We start from the raw sequence: 14,814 nt of genomic DNA, 5'->3' as shown, positions 1-14,814 counted from the left end.
CGGTAGCACAGATCTAGCCAGAAACCCTGGGTTGCACCATGCAGCTCTTCTCCACTGGGGGAGTGGTAACATTGGAAAAATTCTGTCTTCAATTTTTGTTTCGAATGCTTGCCCTAATCAGCACAGTAATGTGAAAGACTGAGACCTGAGCAAGTTGTAAGAGGCAGAAAATTAGTGGAGACTGTGCAGCTAGCGCACAGTCCTGTCACTCTGGAAATGCAGCTTATTCCCAGCTAATTAGTACAACAGTTAAGATGAACAAAAACAAGTATTTCCATAATAAGTGTGTAGCAAAGAGCTCCAAGTTCGACACCTCACAGACAGCAGGGACAAAACAGACTTCCCCTGCAATTGTTCAGATAGTCACAAACAGTGCTTGGCCAGAAGAGCAAATTCGAAATGGCTGCCCCTCAGGTCAGAGTAATCAGTTAACAATTGCTGACAAGTCCTTGCTGGCTATCACTTTAGAGCTATCAAATTCACCTAGAAATGCAATGAAGATGCCACCCCCCCAAACCAAGCTACTGAGTTTTTAAGTGAAATACATAGTCCTATCTAGGAGTCTGCCTGTGCCTGGGGTCCTCTCTCCCATGAGGCACAATGATGCTTCCAGTCCCTGTCCTGCCTCCTTCCTGCTGAAAATTTCTATTTCTAGAGAAGGAAGCAATAGGACTCCATGCCCTTCCAGGACCTGGCAGGGCTTCTTTGTCCCTTGCATCCAACACTTGAGTCTGTAGAACAAAACCAACCCCCAATAGGCCACCTATCTGTGGAAGCCACCAGGCACCCGAAGCTCCTGGGCTGGATGCACATGCAACACACTAGGTGGTAATGGATTCTCAATCCCATCAGGAGCAAGATGCAGTGCTCTCCTGATGGAGGGAGAAATTTTCACTGCACCACATGAACATAAAAGAAAAGGACAGAAGGGAAATGCCTACAAGTCCTTCCACTCTGAAGGGGAGAGTGCTGCACAGTACTAACTTATGGACCTTATTCCTAAGAGAGGTGCCTCATGTTCCCCATACATCCATGCTGTGAAGAATGGATGGTTACTGCAACTGTAAAGGACAGGATCAGTTTGCTGCTCTGTGCCCCCACAACTTGGGGCAATAGGGAGACCATGAGCAACAGCATCAACTGCACCCTAAACTTGTAATTTAGAGAGAAGCCCGACACCAAGACATCTCATTCTGCTTGCTGATCCCCACAGTGCAGTGCTGTATTCTCACCTGTTCAAGAGGTTGTTCCTGCTGACCATCCTCAGGAAGCCAGTTGGATCCGTCATTGAGTTCAGCTTGTTATTCATTTCCTCAAACTGTTGGTCCATGATATCCCCAGCTTCACTCTCAGTCTCACTACTGGCACAGGCTCTGCAGGGGGAACAATAGGGTGAAGGAGTCACTCATGCAAGACAGAGCAACAGCTTTGTGACAAATGCTCAGCCAGTTTGAGAGAAAATGTTTTTCAGACACAACCTCAACCAAATGCTGAAGTCGAATGTTCCCTGGATTGCATCACCTCCTGCTGTTAGGCATACAAGAGAGTAACAACCCCATTCCCTCCTTTTCTCCTGGGCATTCTTCAAGGTTTAAAGAGTGGCACATGCTGATGGAAATACAGGACCCAAATTTCCACTCACTGCAGGTATGGACTTTTGAAGCTGTAGCACAACACAGAAAAGCTAAGGTCTGCAGGAAACAGCAACTTAGCCCTTGATTTGCCTAAGAACGTGTGCTAGTGCATCCTTTTCAGTTTTCCACAATAACAACTCCAAGCTCTGTATACTTCCTTCACTGGCAAAGTGCAACATAAAAAAGGGAGCTGTGTTGCTGCTCCTGTTATACAAACAGGGAAAGCACAGAGAAAAACAAATCACTCTATCAATGCCACTACAACAGCAGCAATACAGAGAGAAACAGAGCCCAAAATTTCTAAATTTTCCATCTCCTGACATTAACATCTAGATTATCATCTCAGTGTAGATTTTCTGTCAAATTGCTGTTAGCATTTTCTCTTCTTTCTAAAAGCTGAAGGCAAACACAACTATTGTATGAGCATTTTTAACACCCTCTCCCTTTAATCTAATAAATAATTTGCATATTATATGGTGCATCACAAACCTTGGAATTTGTACACTTAAGCTAAACCTGCTAGGCTACCTGCTGAAGCCACCCTGCATCTCATTTCTGTTTCCTTTTGGGTCCCTGACAACTTGGAGGCTTTCTTCAAGGGCACTTTTTCCAATAAAGAGCACATGAATTAAATTAATGCACAGCACGTACTTGTGCAGGCAACTATTGCTGTCCCTATATAACCGTATGGACCACAGGATATCTTGTAAGCATACTTCCAGGTGAATATAATTTAATAACCTGAAAGAGTAAGTCCTGAAACAAGACAATCACTTCATGAACACTGAAATGGAGCTAGATGAACAACAGGCAAGGGGAAAAAAAAAAAAAAAGGAGGGGAGAAAAAGGGAAAAGAAAAGGTTGTGAACAGCTGCCTCCTGTATGTTTTTCCTCCAGCTGCAGGCATGCTCAGTTTTGAGTCCTGGCACAGTTTTGAGCAACACTCACAATGAGTATTTGGAGCTCCTTAAAGAGGCAAAAATCTTGAGTTCATGAACCCAAGAGAGCAGGCCACATGTTCTCCCTAAAGAGAAAGGAGTCTGTCCCAATACAAGTTCAAGCAGACTTTAAAGTCCCTCACACTTTATTTTTTTTTCAAGTAGGCATTATTTGTCAGCCTAATTAGACCAGCTGAAGGGAACCATTTCTAGCAGAAAGCGAAGGCTGCAGTGCAGAACCGAACACCACTACAGCAAAATCCCAATGACACATCCCATGACAGCATATCTTCCTCTCCAGGATCAGAAAATGGGAAGATGTGCCACGCTGGAGATGCAACAGTACCTATAAACATGCTTACAGCATTATGGAAGGCAATGGCACTTAAATTTGAACACAAAAGCATACAACTACAGTGCACTTAAGTATGAACTGAAAAGTTGGAGTCAAACAAAAGTTTTCACATGTGTGCTATATGTATTTAAATCCCTCTGTTCTTGCTGACAGGCAGAGAACAGGTTCCAGGGACTGCAGATGACAGCTTCTCCTGGGGGTCTGGTGTGCTGGAGCATGGTGGCAGTCAGCAATGCTGTAGGGAAGCACTCGATCCATGTGGGGAAAGAGTTTCAAAGCAGAACATGACGTTCACCCACATGCAACAGACAAGATTTGTTTGTTTAATTCCCTGCATATGATTTTGAAGTGGGGAGTTTCTGCCTGTGATCATACCACACCAGCCCAATGATCTCAGAGACAAGCATTAAACCCAGAATCCTTAACCAAAAACATACCACTACCATCACCAAGAAAGGAGGAGGAAGCTGACATCACAGTAAATTAAAACCTCATTCCAGAACCTAAAGACTAAAGGACTTCCTCTACCAGGAGGAGAATCTGTGGTGACAAATGGTTAATGGAACTGAAAAGAGTATCTGCAAATCTGTTGCATGAGGCATAACTGCAGATTTCAGTTGTGTATATGCATATCAACAGGGTAAGATTCAACATACGGAGATAGATGTAACCTTCTGAATCACGCAACCTTGATGTTTTGAGAGAAGGGTAGATGAAACCAATTCAGTCTCGTTTTTATTCCCCTCTTGCCCTTCCTGTCTGTATACACACCTTGAAGGGATTGACTCTATTCTCCCAGAAAGAACAGAGAGCTCATGGTCCATGTGCACACACAAGACAGAACTGGATGAAGTGTCAACATCCGCTTCACATTGTCACATTTGCAAAACTCACAAAACATGAAGGCTGAAGGGAGTAACTTCTGACATTTCCTTTAATGGGAATCACGCAACTCATTTTCAAGCAAGACTTGAAACCCGTAATTCGGAAGGTGTGACTGAAGCTAACAGAAGCAGAAGTTTCAGAACAGATTTTGTGTAAGAACCCCAAAACCCTAGACACCGCCACCACCAAAGACAGGCCACTTCTTAAATGTACCATTTATATGTTGGCAATAATTTCATGATTATCATCATTTGGATAGCAGTGCTTATGTGCTTGTGGCTTCTCAGAGCTTTAATCTGAATGAAGCTACTCCTCTGTGTATGTCTGTTCCCTTATGTTTCAAGTACTCAGCTGGCTGAGAGACCCTTTGCTCTTTCTCAAGAGTACCTAACAAAAACCCTAGACTAACAAGCAGTTTGTTACTGCTCACAGTGAAATGAACAATCAGCTGTAAAAATGTTTCCGTTCAGAAAGCCACCTTTACAACCATAAAAGGTTTTGCACCTTTTCAGAAGGTACAAACCCGAAAGGCATCCAAATGCAACACAACTGTAAATCCAACACACACAGATGTGGGGATCACTGGAGACGAGTTGGCTGTCATTACTACTTCTGGTTTCCAACTGTCTCAACATTATGAGTTAAGCACATACCCATCTCAAGAGCATGTGTTGTTCACAGCACTCAGTGGACACAATCCTGCCAATGCCCTTGTGAGGCTGATGGGTAATTTCACAAAATGGCAAGCTCAGATTGAGTTCAGGACAAAGAATGGGTCCTAGTGTAAGTCCAAACTGATTGCTGACCATAGGCCCACTGTGCCAGATCCACCATTTTGGCTACGAATAGCAGCAACTCACCTGTTCATGCTCAAAATCTATTACAGATACTGCCAGTATTTCAGTAACACTTACAAGGTCTGCATTAGCCAGACTGCATCCATGAATCCCTCATCTCACCGGATGACTAAAGCTTGTCCTTCCCCAATGGCAATACTAAATGCTCAGTGACCCTCTGAAAGAACTTCCAGACTCCAATGTCGTGCTCAGATAAACAGGATCAAACACCATGTTTAACAGAAGTTTTCAGAATAGTAGCATAGATTTTTTCAAATCGTTTTGTATCTTGTATCATTGCTTATGGATAATCAGTGTTGTGGTTACAAAAATGTTTATAGATAGCAGTAGAAGAACCAGAAAGGAAAAGAAAATCATGCAGCTACCCCAAGGGAACAAAAACCCTCAGAAGGAAAATTAAACCTCAGACCCCATGCCTTTATCTATCTCCTAGCTGCAAAACCACATGGATCACTGACATTGCTTTCCTCCTTGGAGACTAGGGCAGTGAAGCAGACAAGTTTTCTTCTAGATACATGTTGTCGATCTCAACTCAGACATCTCTTTCACCTCTTTCTTATTAACTTTCCTCTTTTGTCTGGGAGACCCATGCATGGCTCATTTTAGGTTCTTCTGCTTTGGGGAGAGGTTTACTTTCCTTCTTTGCAACCTGGCCAGGTCAAATATGGCCACAAATCTGCTTTTATTCTGCTGTCCACACCTCTTAAGAAAATGCCATGGGTTATGGACTGCGAGGTTTCAGGGCTCTGAAGCAGTGTCTCAGAGATTTTGATCTGTCTTCAGTTTGTCACTGCATGAAGACTCTGGCACTGTACAACTTGTTTAGCTCTTACAAGATTAAGTTAATTTTAATGATAACAGGGGTGTCTAAAACCATGTCACGGGATTGCAGAAACCCACAAGTAATTTATGTAGCAGCTGACTGGCAGTTTTGGGGGCAGATTTCCACTAAAAGATGGGAAAAAGCAACTTGTGTTTTTTAGGAGACTGCCACAACAGCCACCCTGTTAAAATAAAAAAACAAAAAATCCAACTGACTTAAAACACAGCAAAAAATCCTGAGATGTCCTCTCAAGCTGGCAGTGTTCTGGACAAGCTCTTTTCTGGTAGCACAGGTAACAAACTACTCTATCAAAGTTGGATATAATGCCAGTAATAGCGCTCAGGCCTGAAGGCATTAAGCAAATATAGACAATTATTGGGAAATAAATTCCCTTCATAAATTGCATATAAATGCTTAGCCAGCTGCCAAGAACCTTCCAAGCAGTGCACCGATACACAGATCCTTGATTATTTTTTTTTTGTATTTTTTTATTTTATTTTAAGGAGCTTTCTTGGCTAACAACTCTGAGCTGAAATCATACTAGGCCTAGCCAGTGTCATTCTGCAGATTTTTTTCTTTTCAGTTTTAAAAGTGTCACAGTTCTTTTAACTCAATGTTCCTGGACAAGCAGGAATAATGGCCGCTTTTCAGCATTTTGTATGCTTCAATGGGAACACATTGTTTCTGTTCAAACTTTCTGCTATTTGAGCCCTTGCACAGCCCAGCCTGGAAACACCAGCTGTGTTCTCCAGGCGCAGCCTGCGTTGCAAGGGGAGCGCTGGGTATCCGCATCTCAAGACTCTTCCCCGAGGAACCACCAAAAAGATGTACGCATACAGCCATTTGCCACTGTCGCGGCAGCACTAGTCCTGTCCCCACACCCAAACCAGAGAGGCCCCAAAGCCTTCACAGTCCTGCCAGCGAAGTGGGTTATCACGGAAAGGAAACGCTTCCAGCCCAAGAGCAGAGTGGACAGCCCCAGGCCAGAGGGCTCAACAGCCCTCCTGATAGAGGGTAAGCCAGAGACACAACACCGTTTCATCGCTGCGATTGTCCCAGCTCACGTCTCTAGCAGCAGCCTAAGGCAGGAGAGCTGCTGCCTCTCTCAGAGAAGCTGGACAACAGCAGCAAGGCTTGGCCAGGCCTCAGAGTGTGCACACAAAGTGCGTAGCACCGATTCCTGACTTGCAACCCAGTGCTTATACTAAGCAGCTTGGCAGGGGCTCTTCGAAACAACTCCTTAAGCTGGCCCAAGCCCAGAATCAGGCTCCAGGAGCAGGAGGCCAGGCTGGGGACCCCAGCGTGTGCATTCCCCGGACTAGCAATGCCAGAGCACTGAGAAGCAAAGATAAGCCTGGCACTGTGCACCACTGATTCATTAGACAGAGACGCCTTTCCCCGAACCTTCACAAATCCAGTATTTTTTCAGGGGCAGGGTGAATAAAATCTTAGGCAGCGCTTTCTCTTCAGTTCCCTAAAGAAAGGTAAAACCAGGATAATACGTCACCACAACCTGAGCCCATCTTGCTGTGCAAACCTTTCAGGACACATTCAGCATACTAGCGTAGACACATTCTTTAATTTACTTTGAAATCAGTGAAAATGACAAAAGCAATCTACCAGGCCTGAGTCCAGAACCTCTGATGGCTTCCAACTCCCTTCCAGCACCCGATGTTCCCGTGAAGGAAAAAGCACAGAGGGGCTCACCATCTGTGCTGAGCACATGTCCGCAGCCCTCTCAGACTTTCAAACCCAATAACCCAATTTTGTTACTGGTACTGGGGACATAAGGCAACCCAGTGTCATGTTCCCATTACCCTAAGGGGAGGATTAATTTGTCTGTGAGAAACTGGAGCAAGACCTGGGGAAAGCAACTAGGAAATCTGGTATCATTCCACATACTTGAAACACCCAATGGGAAACTTCAGACCTGGGGTTATGTTCTTATTTTGATCTGACGGAAAATTCCCGTCATGTCAGATTAAGGTGTGGGCATCAAGGGGAGGAAGCTGAGGACACTGCTGGTAAGCAGACTACAAAGCACAGCTTCGTTTTACTGCTGCTTTCTGCACAGCAATGCTCTAACGCCACTGGGGTGTCAGCTATGCAACTACATTTGCTGCCTATGGTAGCTATTACAAAAGATGAACACGGATTAATTAGGAGAGCTGAGGAGTTTCCCAGATGTCCGCAGAACCCTGAGCACAAATCGATTTGAGGATCAGTGCCATCATTTTCTCCTTCTTGGCCAACATCATTACCTGGAACAACAGGTTCGAGTGTGCACTGCCCCCTCAGACTGCACTTCACCAACAGAAAGCAATCTGCAGGGTGGCTGCTAACGGCTCAGGGGGCTGGGTGCTTTCACCATCAAAACTGGGTGAGGAAAAGAACATTTGTCCACAGCCTCAGTGACTCAAGAGTGTTTCACTCAAATCTCGGTGCTGCAGAAAAACGCAAAATAGTTTAAAAAAAAGACTAGAACACAGTGTAACCTAGAAGAGCCAGCACCTCCACTCACACCAGTTTTGGGGGCTGGTTAACAAATCAGCCAACACGTACATTTAAGTCCCCTTTGCACTAGGAGTAAACTAGACCTGCAAACTGCCGGTGTGTTACTAACCCATCTGAAGTAAAGCAATTTATGACTACATAGCAATGTTCATTTATGACAGCAAGGTAAATTGTCACCACATCCTTTTACCCTGTACGCTTCATTCACGAAGAACATACAGTAACAGGGACAACCCCAACTCTGCTTTTCAGATTGAAGCATTCAGAGAAAAACTACTTGTAAGTATCAGCATAGAAACTATATTCGTACTCATCCAATCCATAAATCAACACAAATACCACGAGAGCTCATGAGATTGAGTACAAATAAGCAAAAAACCTTGACTTGTGATAAATCCATAGGATAAAAAAAAAAATGAGGCAACATAGTTGTGAGACCTATCTGAGTAATGGACTGGAGTAAGGTTCCTCTCTCTTTGCTGAAATTTATCAGACGGATTAATTCACTGTAAATTATTTACTCAGCTATAGCCACATGGGAACATATTTGGAGAGGGGATGGAATTCCTCTGTTATTTGAAGTTTTTCATAACTAAACCTTTGAAAGGGAATTAATTACACTGGAAATTGTGAGTAGGATGGAATCTGCCCATATACAGTCAGACACGGCACCTGCCTCCTCATCCAATCTATATAGACATTATCTGGCCTATGGGTTCAAACCTTATTTGCATGTGCATACAGAGTTACTTGGCAGAAAAATAGCCATAGATACAAAAATAAAGCAATCTTTTTGTTGCTGCAGTGAAAATTTGCCCCTGCTCTAACTCTCAGTTCTCAGACTTCTCGGCCGATTAACTCATTCCTCTTATACATTGTTAAGACTGTTATAAATTGCTTTCAGGTGGGAAAGCAGGAACCAGGATATTAGACTTCCCCCTCCCCAACTTACCGGGTATAGTAGGACTCCACACCCAGAGCCTCCCGCACACTTGAGATGTACTGTTCCAGCGCAGAGTTTGTTATTGTTTGCAGGGTCATGCTGTTGGCTTCATGGAAGTCCCCGGCATTTTCTGTCAGGCTGTCACCCAGATAATACTCATGAAATTTCAGAATTCCTGCAAGGCACCAGATTCATGAGGTTATTTCTGTAGGGCAGGAATAGTGCTGCCAGCAACTGTCTAGGGAGGTAGCACAGCCCTTAGCATTTGGCATTTCCAGTACAACTGGGGCAAAGCATTCCATGCCATGTCTGCACAGGGCTCTTCCAGCATTCTGTATTACAGCCTTGCTTTTAAAATCTGGCTTTGTACTTTGCAGATGATGGCTCAAAGGTACAAAGGCAGAGCAATGCTTTTATGAGATGCTCAGAATGCATTTGCTATTGCAGCACTCTCATATAAATTATAAAACAGATCTTTACCTACCAGAGTAATTCACATTTCAATAGATGCACATGAAAAATACATATTAATAGCCTCTGATCACATAAATTGAACACACAAGGCTCAAATGCTGCACAAGGGTGTTATTACTACAGCAGAACCTCCTCACATCACATGAAGATTTTTCATTTCACTCATATGCATGAAAACACATTATATACAAAGAAAGAAAAAGACGGATTAATGCATAGTAAAATATTAAAAGATAGCATTTCACAATGGGTAAACCAGATAAAGGACACTCACTGTTTTGTTAAGAATTCAACTATTACTGCAGATAAAACCTTCCTCCACTCAACTGGCACATCCCTCATAATTAATTCTATAGCCTGTGATCAACAGTAAAAGGCTGCTCTGGATGCCCTGTTTGCCTTGACAGTATAAATTATTAAACCAGTTAAGAGGAGGGATAAAGAATAAAGCAACTCCTTCCGCAGCAACAGCAGAAAATAAGAGAATCAGTGGAGAGGCTCTATGGGTACCATCTCAGTGGGATAATAAGGATCTGGGGCTGCCATTGAAGCTACTCTCTCCATCAGCACTCACGAAACATGAGGTCACCGTGGCTGGGCTAGAGTCACTACTGAAGAGCTCCCCAACAAAGCTGCTCAAGTGGAACCCTTGAAGCACCACAGTGCCTCTCCTTCCCTACATCTGACAGGGCCTTCAGGGACACAGTCACAAACCCATGTACTTGAAGAGTGCAACTACTTTCCTACAAGATCCAGTTTGCGCAAGGAGACAGGTCATGAAGCCTAGCACCAAACCCTACACTTCTCATCCACATAATTTTAGTAAGCTCAGCTTGATATTAATACTATAGAATTACTGGCATTTTACTGTGCAAACTACAGGCCTGAAGAGCCAATTAATGACTGGATGCATAGCAGGACAGCACCATCTTACACTTACACATGCAACATTGCAAAACGCCCCCAAAAAGCCTATCTTCCAATCACTGTCATTCCATCTCAAGTCAGGGATGTGTGAATGTTTGCTTCCTTTACCGAAGCATTTTTGGTGCTATCTAAATAGTGCTTTTTATCTCTTTAGCTTTGTCATGGTGAAGAGCTGCAATTATTAAATTATATCCAGAAAGAACTCATGAAAATTTACAGTCATCACTTTATTAGATAATGAACAACAGCTGTCTGCAAAAAGCAATCCTCTTCAAATTAATCCTCCTTGCTCCTCTGTGGTAAGTGTTTCCACATTCATATGAAGAGAATTCAGAGGATCAGGCAGTTCAATGGCATATCAGGAAGCGGGGACGCCCTTCTGTTTTCTGCAACCCACTTCAATGAATAAATGTCAAAAGCTTTTGGAAGGATAAAGCACAGAAATGTAATTAAAGTAGGGATTCTTATGCATAGAAGATTCTCACAGAGCCAACATACTTGGAATCTCATTACTGCTCTGCTCTGCCCTGTGGGAAATATATACAGATTGGAGGTTGAAAAATGGAAATATTAAACATTTCCATCTCCAGGTGAACATCAAAGCCCTGAATAAGCACTTCTATGTCATTATTGCTGTGGCCACAATTTTCAGTCTATTCAGCTTTAAGGTACTAGATGGCAAGGATTCCCTCGTATGTTCACTCTGGTCCCAGATTCATTGCTAGCTACAAATGGTACAATTCTCCCTGTGTAAGGCTTGTTTACATGCTCTCACCTCCAAAAAGGACCTTACCTGCCCCAGGAGCCAGCAGCCAGCTGTACAGATAACCTGCAGCCAACGAGTAGTAGAGAACAAGTCCCCTTTGGCCATTCACTGTCTCTAGGACCTGGTCAATGGTCACTGGAGAATACGGATCAGAGTCCTGCTGCCCAGTCTGACGTTCCACGAGCAGGTCAGCAAATGCCCTCGTTCGTCCTCTCTCTGCTACTGCCAATGCTTCATCATGGTGACCTGAAAAGACAAAGCCATCTCTCAGACCTGACACCAACATGGTTTGCAGGGCAACGTGCAGAACAAGGACAGCTGCTATCCCAACCTAAACTAAAACCTGGGGAAGCAGGGTCACAGCATTTATTTCTGGGAAGAGTAGTCTCTGCTCTGGAATACAGTCCCACAGATCATCTTGGCTGCACACAATAACACCATGTATGGGAAAATGAGCCATAGAAAGACAAATGAATGGAGGAAGCAAGAAAGAAGATCCAAAGGTGCCTGAAACCCAAAGCAGGACACCCTTATTTCTGTCCTGGCAAAGAAATGCTGTGCTGTGTTGGACAGATGAGGAGCGAAGTATGCATCATGAACTGCCTCCCCACAAATTCAGCTGAACTCTTGGCAAGAGCCTGGAGTTCAGACTGAGCACACAATGGCATCTCTTACCTAGACTGACAAGTACTCGCTGCAGAGCCTGATAGGAGGATGTCTGCAGGTCGAAGAGTGACAGCTTGTAATCTGTGCTCAGCTGCACCTCATGTCGGATGGTTTCAAACAGTGCCGAGGCCCGGTACAGCTGGGAGGAAAAAGAGCCGTGGTGACTTCCTTACAGACACAGCACAAAGCACTGGCTGGAAGAGCAGGAGGATCCAGGGCCAACATACAGGGGAGGTCTGCCTTAGACAGCCCCTCAGAATGGCAGCATCTCTGGCAGAGGGGAGGTGACTTTGGATACAGCAGTAAGGCACATGGGCCTGAGCCAGCTCAGTGCTTTACACACCCTCCCCAGGATGCACCAGGCATTTCCTACCCTGACCATGGTATACCTGGTGCTGGGACTCCTCCAGGTTCCCACTCGCCCAGAGGGAGAGGCCGAGGCCATGGCGGATTTTGGCTTCATCTTCTCTGCGTCCCAGCTGCTCTGCCAGCCTCAGTCCTGAAAAGGAGTCAGAGTGAGAGAGGGCCAAAGGGGAGAAGGGGCTTTGGCAGCCCAGTGGAGCGCTTCTGCCTCAGCAGCCTGGTGGGCTGTTGACTTGGGTGGGCCCCGGGCCCCCAGGGCTCCTGCAGCAGGCAGACAGCCATGGAAATGCCAAGTGGTGGGATGCCAAGCAGGGCAGCACCAGCGCTGGGCAGCTGCTGCTGACATCAAATTGGCACCAGAGTGAGAGGTGCCTCAGCAAGACAGACACTTCCATGGACCAAGACCTACCTAAGTGAGGTTAAGGTGTAGTCCCCTGAGACACACTCAGTAAGCCCCTATCAGGAAATTAGACTTTTAAAGCTAAAAGCCACACAGACAAAAAGAAAATAAACCACACTGAGCTACCAAACACTGCCAGAAAAGATGCCACTTGCCACATTGCTGGCTTGTTTCCCACCAGCTCTTCCCAGCCTTCTGGGAGGCTCTGCATGGTTTATGTGCTGAGCCAGAGCAGAGGGCAGGGTCCTGGTGTGAACAACCTGGAACTCATTTCACTTCCAGCAGCACCTTCTGTGACCGCCCACCTTCCACCATGATCCAAACCTCTTGCCTCCATGGGCCCTGCTGACAACAGGGACACCTCCTCTTAGGCACCTCAGGTTTCCCACAGACTGAGTGGGGGCCCTGGCCATGACCATGCAGCTCAGCAGCAGCTAGCATTTGCAGGCTTTTCGGGAATTCTGTGTCACACCAGGAGAAGGAGCTGTGTTTTATTTCTCCCTTTCCAATTTAATTAAATTCCCTCAGCATACTGGAATCCTGCCAAGGTCAGTTTCAGGAAAAACAGACTAGCTGACATAATTAATCCTTCAGCTTCCAGCTTCATACACTCCAGCTAGGTTGCTCATCTCCTCTGTCAGAGAGCCACCACCTTGAACAGATGCTGCTTGCACGCTAGAATCCCTTGCAGGAGCACAACTCACAAGCCAGCACTGGCCCTGGCACTTAGCAGCAGCAGATGGCTTCTGGACACTGAGGGCTGAACCTCCCTCACCTCCCTGTCAAGCACAGTTTGTTTTAGTTCACAGCTTAGAGGACACTCACCCACCTGGTCTCATTCCCACTTGAATGCAGAAGTAAAAGCCAGGTGGCTATCAGCAAGGCACACATCAGTTTGAGACCTGCTCTCAGGATCAGAGAGATCCTTCATGACCTGTCGTGGTTTTCCCAGAGCCAGTTCCTGGTACGCAATGCTATTTATAGAGAAGGTTTACGCCTTCTAGGCTCAGGCACAAACAAGCTTTATAAAGAGTCTGCCAGGTGCAGTCTGGATTCAAGCTCAGAGCTAGCTGAGATGCCCCCAGGAAGGCACACCTTGTGCTTTGCAATGCTTTGTCTACAGGATGCCAGGAAGGCTCCGACTGACATGGCATGCTCACCGTAACAGCCTGCTTGGACAGCTACTCAGACAGATGCTCAACGGTAGCTAGGGATGTCTGCAAGAGCTTTTGCATCGAAGGCCATTGTCAAACACATCCTCTTAATGTCACGCTCACAGTGCCTCACTTCTCTCCATGTCTTCAGGCTTCCCTCCTATCTCCCCACACCTACCACTATATGCTGTGTTGCGTAATTCAGCCTCTTACCTTCCTGCAGGTACATCACAGCCTGAGAGTAGTTCTGCAAGGCATGATGAGTCCTGCCCAGACTGCTGTAAGACACAGTTTTAGCTACAAGGTCGTTCATTTGTGCTGCAATGCTGAGGTGCTGCTCCTGATAAACTACTGCCCTCTCATAGGTGCCCAAGGACTCGTAGGTCAGGCCCAGGTTCCCATAGGCTCGGCCTTGGCAAGTGGGGTTGTTGGTCTCCTCTGCAATCTGCAGATCTAGCTGGTGATACTGCAGGGCTGTGTCGTACTCTCCCATCTGCTGGTAGACCCCACCAAGGCCACAGGCAGCATCGCTCTCCAGAGCTCGGTCCTTCATCTCTCGAGCAATGTTCAGCTGGCGCTCCAGGCAAGAAATGGCTTGTTCGTAGTTCCCCAGCTGACTGTGCAGGCTCCCCAGCTCCCCGTAGGCCTGGGCTTTGTTAAATGCCTCCCCCAGCTCATGTGCCACCACAAGCCTCTTCTCAAAGCACACCAGAGCCTGCTGCAAACTTCCCATAGCCCTAGAAGGGAAGAAAACAGCAGCATTTATTCTGCCAGTGTTTTCCTGAAAGAAGATGTTTTGACATTTCCTCTAGAGGCCAGCTGAAACCTTTCAGGCAGAGACAAACGCTCCCCCTAGGAGACATCCCCGGCCCCTTTGAATCAACCTTCTTCTTGAATCAACCCTATAAACTTCTCTTCCTCTCAGGGCAGAGCAACATCAGCTTCTTTATTTGAGCCAGTAGCACAGTCCTCAGCACCCAGAGGACTCTGTTACTCACTTCTATGCCACATCCCCGTGCGTGTGTACAATGGCCACACGAACACACCCCATCAGCAACACAATGCCTCTGTTTGTACTTGTACTTTACTATCTGTCATTAGAATACACATGCAGT

The 14,814-nt window shown here is 45.7% G+C and overlaps 1 protein-coding gene across 3 annotated transcripts in view; it reads right to left on the bottom strand.

Annotated features, from left to right (window-relative positions):
* The window catches only part of TTC28 (tetratricopeptide repeat domain 28), a 197,530-nt gene that overhangs the window by 26,889 nt on the left and 155,827 nt on the right, over positions 1-14,814 (bottom strand). For all 3 annotated transcript variants that reach the window (XM_049805421.1, XM_049805422.1, XM_049805423.1), the window contains 6 exons: positions 13,913-14,436; positions 12,172-12,281; positions 11,792-11,921; positions 11,144-11,362; positions 8,959-9,124; positions 1,233-1,373 (listed from right to left, as the gene is read on the bottom strand). In XM_049805421.1, coding sequence (XP_049661378.1) covers positions 1,233-1,373; positions 8,959-9,124; positions 11,144-11,362; positions 11,792-11,921; positions 12,172-12,281; positions 13,913-14,436 — 1,290 coding nt within the window. The remainder of the gene's footprint in view (positions 1-1,232; positions 1,374-8,958; positions 9,125-11,143; positions 11,363-11,791; positions 11,922-12,171; positions 12,282-13,912; positions 14,437-14,814) is intronic.

Source organism: Accipiter gentilis, chromosome 7 (assembly GCF_929443795.1).
Source record: "Accipiter gentilis chromosome 7, bAccGen1.1, whole genome shotgun sequence".
In the NCBI taxonomy this organism is placed as follows: Eukaryota; Metazoa; Chordata; class Aves; order Accipitriformes; family Accipitridae; genus Astur; species Astur gentilis.
The sequence above is the reverse complement of the archived record's forward strand: the minus strand, read 5'-3'. Positions and strand labels throughout refer to the sequence as shown.